Below are 8,504 nucleotides of genomic sequence, written 5' to 3' on the forward strand. Positions count from 1 at the left end.
CGTTGTGATTCCTTGATGAGAATTCGGCCTAACATGCCAACTCACACCGGGTTTCTGTCAAAAAATGAGGATTTATTTATGAAATATAGTGGACAAAATGAAAAGATGTATATTTTAACAACTTGGAAAGATAACAAATAAAACTTCAGGAAAGTTGACTTGATTCATAAGAAATTAGGGTATATATTAAGTCATCAGATTGGTCTTAACTCAAAGCCAATATCAGCTGACACTGTTCTGCCTATGATTTGAAGCAAACAAATGCACCAATTATGCCACAAGATACAATGCCATATATATAATAATTCAGTGTTTACCCAAAGGCCTTTGAAATCAGTTGGTGCCCAGCTTAAGACCTTTAAAAGGGCAAAGGCCTTTGCAAAGGTCACATGATTCAACTAATCAATCAATAAAAAAAATGAAATAGCTTATAATCAATCAGTAAATTGTCCTGATACTTGTCTTGTCATGATATTTTGACTTGTTGATAGTGCTTTGCCAGTGCATTTATTAACTGCTTGGTCTATTTTTTTTAGTTATATAAACCCATGGATTTAGTGTTGCATTTCCCAATGATCTCCAAGACCCATGTGTAGTTCGACATAGTGTGTTATTTTGCCATGAGTATTCTCGGTGCCATCTGCATTGCGGGCGATAATATGAGAGCACACTTTTGTTCCTTTAAGTTATGAAGACAATTCTGATTTTGCAAAACATGGATACAACGAGAGTTGTAAAGGAATTCATGTATGTCCTTTCGTAACGAGTCCGAGTTGGTACCATAAAAAGAGTCCGTAGTAGGCATATCAGGAGTCACATTTAATTTACTGAGAGGAGAATAATGTCCATATTTTGAATCAACATTGTCAGATTGCTCTGTCTTCTTGGCCAAGGGAGACTCTCCTGACTTCCGCGGAGTTCCTGTCGCCAAGCTCAGTTGGCCTGGATTCGGACCGACTGGAACCATCGCCGGCTACGAGCGCCGGGTGGTCCGGCCCCGGTAAGCGGCCGGTTTCGAAACAGTTTCGAAACGGGGGGTGTTTTGAAACAGTTTCGAAACAGCTGTGAGTAATTCCTGAGGAATTACTCACAGCACCCTAAGGGAGAGGAGCGCTTTAAAAACCCGCCTCGTGCAACTTCTGGATCAACTGCGCCAACGTGCCATCTAGTGATTGTCACGGGTGAGGTGGCCTGCCATGGGCTGCGGGTACGGGCCACCTCGGGTGCAGGTATGGGCCTGCCCCTTGTAAATTGCAGGCCTGGGCTTGGGCCCGCAGGCCTCGGCCATTGAGGTGCCGGAGCCGGCCGGCCCACCGACGCCCGCGCCGGGGTGCAGCTGGACGACAACAGGGAGATCTGCAGTGTCCATCGCCACATCTTTGATGTGTTAAAGGCAGCGTGGCGGTTTATCAAAGCGCCAACCATGTCGACGGGCCTGCGGGATCACGGGCTACCCGAGGCCCGCGCCTAACCGGTGGGTACCCGCAGCACTTGCTGCTACAACTAAGAAGGACATATTAGTCATATGTGCCCAAACCGGGCCACATCGGCCAACCAGATCCGCACAATCTTTTCAGAGTTTATCATGCAAAGACCAAAGGGAAAAGATCACGCCATTGAGCTTCACCCAGATGCCGAGCCCGTAAAGGGCTGTTGCATCCCGCTGTGGGGTGAGGAGCAGAAGGAGCTCAACACATTTATAAATGAACACCTGGCCACTGGGCGGATAATCGATTCGACCCTCCAAGTCCCCTTACATGTCCCCATTCTTCTTCGTAAAGAAGAAGGACAGGAAGCTATTTCCCGTACAGGACCATCAGAAGCTGAATGGGATTATCATCAAGTCTTGCCAGTCTCCAGGCGGATTATCCTTGAAATGCTTCACACAGCCTTTACATGCCGCCCGTTTGTGGCTCTTCTTCTCCTGGATCGAGTCGAGCGGGTGGAAGTGGTCCCACAGCTTGGAGGCATTGTGGAATCGACGGAAGACGAGCAGAAGAACACCACCAACCCGGCATGACACTTGGCCGATGTCATGCCAAAACGTCGCCTGACATCAGGTTGTGACATCAAGATCGGATATCCGTGATGTCAGGACGAAATTGAATGCGCATATCTTCCTGACATCTGTTTGACAAGGGATATCATACAGACATCCTGAGGTGGACCAGCGCCAGACAAGGCTGTGACAAATGGGGGATGCCTACTGAATGGTACAGAACACTCAAAAAGACAGGCAATAATGTATATTGTGCTGTAGTAACTACATACATAATATATACTGACTAATTGCAACCCTATGTGTGCGCTATGGATGTACACCGAGGCCGCACCGGGGCGCAGCAGTTGCCCAACGAGCCGGCGCATCCTTCTCGCTCAGACACTACCCGCCGATCAATTGCTTGCCCGCACCGTTGCTGAAGCTGGTTGCGCCCAAAGGATTGAAGGGTGGGCCGCAGCAGCACTGCCGGCCCTCAGCGACTCCACGGGCACCGCATTTGCCAGCTGGGGGGAGGTCAGCGGGGAAGAAGGGGGACGATAGGGAGGGGGACAAACCGTTCTCGGTGCAGTAGCGCAAGGCACAGTCCGCCTTGGACGAGCGGTGATGAACTGGGTGCCCGCGGGGATGCGCTGGACGACCGTGCCAGAAACACAAGCGCCACTATGAGCAATATCAGCGTTGGAAAGAAAAGTGGGCCTGGGGAAAGGGAGACACACCGTTAACAGCAAACACAAGACTGCGTTGCGACCGTGGGTGTGGGGAGTCTGGACGCTGTCCAAAAGGACTGACAACGTGAATCATGGCTGGGCTACCCGGCGTCGCGTCAGCCAAACACAACCCGGAGAGACGAAGGTGTCGCACCTAGCCCAGGCCCACAGCATGGCACCAACGGCGGCCTCCCAACTCCAGCCAGCTCTTCCTTATATGCCATGGCGGAGCGGGCGGAGCGCTATTGTCTTGGCGCGGGAGGGAAGAGTGGGGGCGAGTGCCACTGAGGGGAAAGTGGGAGGGGGATGTGGGCGGAGGAAAGAAAAAGCCACAAGTGGCGCCATCTTTTATTGTCACACGATGAAATAATGTTACATCTTGATGGGCTGATGCATGTTCCGCGCTTGCTCCGCGCCCATCTGGTGGACATCAAGCGAGATGTTGGCACGATGTAGGTTATAACATCCCAAATACAGCTCTAGAACGTTGATCTGACATTTTCTGTTTGACAGTAATATGATATTGGGTAACTATCAACCCGAGATTGGCGCCGCCATTGCCTTGACATCTTGGGGTGACATCGGCTCGTTGTGTCAACGGGTTGGTGGTGAAGGGAAGATGGGCCGATAATAATCGATGAATTTTTGTCAGCCGCGTCGGTCATATGTCATACATATTACGCGATCTCTAAGCCCTCTAAGCCCTCCGAAGATTTTCGGCCAATATCTAAGCCTTAGCCCAAGCCTTAGTCTAAGGCCTTAGGGTATAGACACCCTCTAAGCCTTAGAGCTTAGAGCCAACACTGCATCAAGAACCGATACCTGATACCACTCATATTAGATATCATGCACAAGTTACGCTCAATAGTTCACCAAGCTCTATATACAATGGGGTACAGAAAATGTGAAAATTACCATTTTGGCCGTGTTTTGGGCAAAATTTCAGCATCTTGGTGTGACTGACAAAAAAATTTCGTCAGATTAGAGGGGTGTGACATGTGACTGTCAGATTGAATAAAATAGGTCAGTATAGTATCTGGAATTCATATTCAAGTTATATTTATTTAGCTAGCACTTGTTATCTTTTTAAATTTCCAACTGTTAGGCATTCACGAATAAGTATTAGTTGTTTTCAGAGCTTCTCGAGGCTGTAAATACCGTCGGTCCGTCGGACGTGTGTTTGAAACATCTCGTTTCAACTTGGGGCTGAATGATCAGATTATCCGCTTGGGCCCTTGGGGCTTGCTTTAACGAAGGGTCGGTTGAGACGGTAGAGCTCCGGTTGCAAATACTACAAACTTGAAAATGTGCGGCGTTCTTGTTCCCGGTACTGTGCGGCAGTAACCTCGGGGTTACCCTTGATCCGTATACAGCATTTCGGGGCGGCCCGGGCTCTGATGCGCTCACGGCGACGTAAATTATTGGCCTCCGGAATCGTCGGCCGGGCGGCGTGGAGACTTGACACAGAGCAGGGTCACCTTAGCTCAGTGTCCTCCGTGCGGCTTGGCTTGTCACGAGTGCAGTGTTGTTCAAGTTTACCCGATATTGTGCGCAGGGTCTCGCCCTTGCCGTGGATACACTGGCGTGGCAGCTCACTGGGGCAGTTTCGTGTACATATAAATACATACTGGGCAACGGCGGCCACTTGATCGCCAGTTTTCCACTCTACGCAACAGGGTAGTGCACCATACTTTCCCACGCCCATGCTTACCTTGCACAGAACCGACCCAGCGATGCCTACCAAGTTGACGAGCCCTCTCCGCGCTGCTCGTGCTCTGCCTTGCGGCGTCCGCGGACGCCTTCGAGATCGTCGGGAACCTAAGCCCAGATTGCCGGGACCGCGTTCGGTCGATCTACCGGGAGCCCGGCCCCCAGCAGGAGTGCGTGAACCTCGGGAGCGGCATCCGGAGCGTCGGATGGCACGAGCTCACGACCGTCGGGTCCGTGCTGTTCACCGGGACGGGCTGCACCGGGCACGGCGAGAATATCCCCGAAGGCACCTGCCGCAACGCGCCGAACGGGTGCGTGCTGCCCCTGTAATGCTGATTAGACCCCGCCTGACCCGTCCGCAGTGGCGAGTGGAAAAGCGTCCGCCTCTTCGTGAGCAACCCCGACCCGTCGCTCCCGGAGATCGACCTGCCAGAGCCTCCATTCTGAGGAGATGCCGGAGCTGACTTCGCTGAGCCGGTAGTTTGTGTGTAGACCCTACGTGTAGACATGACATCAGTTCGTGACGTCGCACGGCCGGAGCAGCGGCTGGGATGCGCCTTGCTGCGTGCCGTGGCGCCCTCGAGGCCATACGCAGAGAAGGCTGGCCTATGGACCTCCGACGTATTAACACTGAAGATGCGCATTTAAGTCTTTAGCAGGCGGAAGCGGAGACGACGCGCGCGCAAGTGTAGAAATGGTCATGCGAGCCGCCGGTGCTGTGCATCCGGTACAGCGGAATCACTGTGCTCCAGGAGGGAGAGCAGGATTGGGATTGGGAGTCCTGATGAGATATGATGAGTAAGTTACAGTAAACTTGAAGTACTAGTGGTAAAGGCCTTGCAACGATGAATTCGAAATTCCCACATCAAATTCCGAGTCAGAGTTCATGGTCGGACCTTGCACACTAGAGACTAGCGTTCCCCAGGCCTCGGTGGCAGGTAGTGATTCAGGGGGAGGACCGCTGGAAAAGCATCAAGACAATGCAATGCAAGTGAATCACGTACAGATAACCCGATCGGCAGACACATCCCAATGACGCGTGGCGGTACCGTATCACATCGATAGTGGATCCTAGTTGCTGGGTATAGCGAGGACCAATTTGCAGATGACTGTCAAGAAGAAGAGTCGTTGACAAAATGATGGTATCAAGATTGGTTACCAGGTTCCCACGTCATTCCTCTTCTTCCCAACGACGATGGTTCTGGCTAGGCTGGTGAGACCACCCGACTACCTTCGCCTTCGCCTTGCCGCACCCGTTGTCTCAGCACACAAGGCTTCCGTTATGACTGACCGCGGCCGTCTAACACCTCCGTTACTCCACCAATGTCTCGCGGAACGCAGACCCGTGCCGAAACACGAAGAACGGCTATAAAATCTCGGCACCACTTGCAGCAGTCCTCCGTGCCTCTCCAAGACATCACCCACACTCACCCTTAACGACTTCAACTCCTAACGATGTACGCCCTTGCCCTGCCACTCCTCGTTGCCAACGCTGGGCTCGTCTCCGCCATCATCCCGGTCCCGGTCCCAGCCCCAGCGCCATTCGTCTATGGTGGCGGCGCCCCCGCGCGCATTATTCCGTCTGTCGCGGCCCAGGTCGCGGCCGTTTCCGGTAGCGTGCTCGACATGCCCGTCGCACCCTCTGGCGCTGTCCCAAGCTCCGCCCTGGTCCCGAGCAAAGACGCCAGCGCTGCTGTCCCCGCGCCAAGCGGGACCCTGTCCCCCTGTGTCACAAGCTGCCTCAACGCTGCGGCTGTGTCGAGCTCATGTGGAACCTTGTATGTTTCACCGCTTTCCCCCTGATTTTACTGGCTGAATCGCGCTTAGCACGAACTACGCGTGCACGTGTACGAACCCCAGCTTCCAAATGTCCTCCATGACCTGTGTGCAAAACGAGTGCACTGCGGCAGAGGCCCTTGCTGCCGCCGCCGTCCAACAAGCCGCGTGCGCCGTGGGTAAGGGAACTTGCTTCCTCTGCGTCTATATTTTCACTAAGGCATGTTTCCAGCCCCCATTGTTTCATCAGTTGCCAGCGGTGCGAGCGTGGCGCCCATAGTTTCCGCGAGCGCCAGTCTCGCGGTTAGCAGCCCCGCCAGTGTCGCCGCCAGCGCCGGTATCAACTCACCCAACACCGGGGCCGGCTCGAGCTCGTCCTCGCAGCCGTCGGCCGGTGAGCGCCTCGCCGCGCCGGTCGCGCAGTTCGTCGTGGGGGCCGTCACGGGCATGGCCGCGCTGCGCATGTTCTTGTAGACCCAGTTGACATTTTGTTTTTGATAGTGCCTCTCGAATCTATATCTGTTGCACAATCTGGCTTGACGAGTGGTCCCAGTACTAGTACGTAGAAGTCGGTGGACTGATCCGTCAATCCAGAATCCATCCGCAAAGTTCATTGAACATTCGATTCACAAAATGCATTTTCTTACGATCATACAAGACGAAATACGTTCATGCAAGACGTTATGTCATGCGGGGTTTACGCAAGGAGGACACTCTGCCAGTCGAAGCTATACACATTCCGCGTCAGCTTATGGCGCAAGCACGAGCGACCCGACACTCACCCATCTGGCGCAGTCATGCAGCCCGACGTCTCGTTGCTCCCCGTCCGGACGTTGCCAGAACAGTTGTCGTTCGCACCGCCGGTCGGGAAGAAGAGGATGCTCTGGACATTTTCCACGCCGCGGAACCCTTCCCACGAGATGCTTTTCGCGGTGCGGCCCTGGTCGGGGGTCGGTGCGGAGGAAAGGCAGTTGCCTGGCAAGACACCGAACGTGTGCGTTCCGAGCAGCTCGCCGGTGCATTCCGCCCCAAGGTGCCAGTTGATCTGGGCGGCTCCGTAGGCGGATGAGGCGAGGAAGAGCGCGGAGAGGGCGGTAGTGATGGAGAAATGCATGCTGAGCGGTTGGGAAGAGGCCGTGAAACCCGGTCTGCCTTTTAAACGGCTACGGCCCACGGCTCCCCCTGGGAACAACATCGCGCACATCGCCGGATCGCAAACCCCAGCGACAGTCGACTCCAATGAATATTAATTGCGACTGCCGTCGCGACGTACCGCAACAACTATCCTGCACTGGCAATGATGGCGCATTCGGGGGGCGGCGTGCGCTATAATCTCAGCGACCCATCGTTCGGGGACACGACGGACTGTGCCCAGTCGGGCAGGGACATCATATTTGATCCTGCACGCCCCAGGGCTCGAGCGGAGGCGGGCCTGGACAATAATGCGCACCACGCTTCGGCACCTTCGTGCGAAACTTGAAGAATGCCAAGAACGAAAGCAGAAGGTTGAAAGTTAAAACTGTGAAAGTGAAACACAGTGTCTTTGATCCGGAGGAGGGCGGACGAGTACCGCGGGTGCTTTTGATGACACATCGCCATTACCCAATGAGTTTGAGGTGCGTGCAATTCGGGTGGATTTGTGCAGCGATACGCCCGTCGCCCATTGCCGAAACCAACTTGACGCCATCCCCGGACCATGCTGGTCGTTGACGTCGTCGTCGTGTCCACCATCTGTGAGTATCTGCGTTGTCGTCGCCGAGCAGGTTGACCAGATTCATGCTTAGCGTTTATTCGGCGGTTCCGGAGGCGTCTGCGGGAAGGCATTGTGGGTGAGGTCGCTTGTGGTGGGGCGCTGGTCGTAGGTAGCGATAAGGGCGGAAGGGTGGACTTGGGCGTGTAGTGTAGTAAGTGCCGAAGTAGACAGATTCGCCGCTGTTGCCGCTGAGTGAGGAGCCGCGGCTAGCAAGAATACTGTGGGCGGGCAGGGCGCATTACGGGAAAAGAGTGGTTGATAAGGTGCACGTGCGTGGCGACCGGTGACACCCCCGATCAGGCCGGTTGCCATCCCACGTTTTTTTACCTTCTTCCCATCCCCCACCCCACTTTTCCACCCGCCGCCCGCCGGGGATTGGGCACGAGCGAGGCTGAGCCACAGGTTCTCTCCCGACGGAGCCGGTCGTTGCCCCGCCCCCGTCTGTCGTCCTGTGTCGGGCTCCGGTGCGCTGCGGGGTTGGTTGGCCCTGCTGGGGCATATACTGTAGTATTTTACTCAATTCGAATGCCAAAAATGGCGTGACATTTGATACGAA

At 54.3% G+C, this 8,504-nt stretch overlaps 1 protein-coding gene across 1 annotated transcript; it reads left to right on the forward strand.

Moving 5' to 3' along the window:
- Nucleotides 1-5,874: 5,874 nt before the first annotated feature.
- On the forward strand, nt 5,875-6,669 carry MIND_01331600 (uncharacterized protein; the record flags this gene model as incomplete). The annotated part of the gene is made up of 3 exons (XM_037369764.1): nt 5,875-6,197; nt 6,247-6,374; nt 6,428-6,669. The coding sequence occupies 3 exons, from the start codon at nt 5,875-5,877 to the stop codon at nt 6,667-6,669; spliced, it is 693 nt and encodes a 230-aa protein (XP_037213760.1).
- Nucleotides 6,670-8,504: the final 1,835 nt, after the last annotated feature.

Source organism: Mycena indigotica, assembly GCF_014461135.1.
Source record: "Mycena indigotica strain 171206Taipei chromosome Unknown Mind.scaff0015, whole genome shotgun sequence".
Taxonomy (NCBI): domain Eukaryota; kingdom Fungi; phylum Basidiomycota; class Agaricomycetes; order Agaricales; family Mycenaceae; genus Mycena; species Mycena indigotica.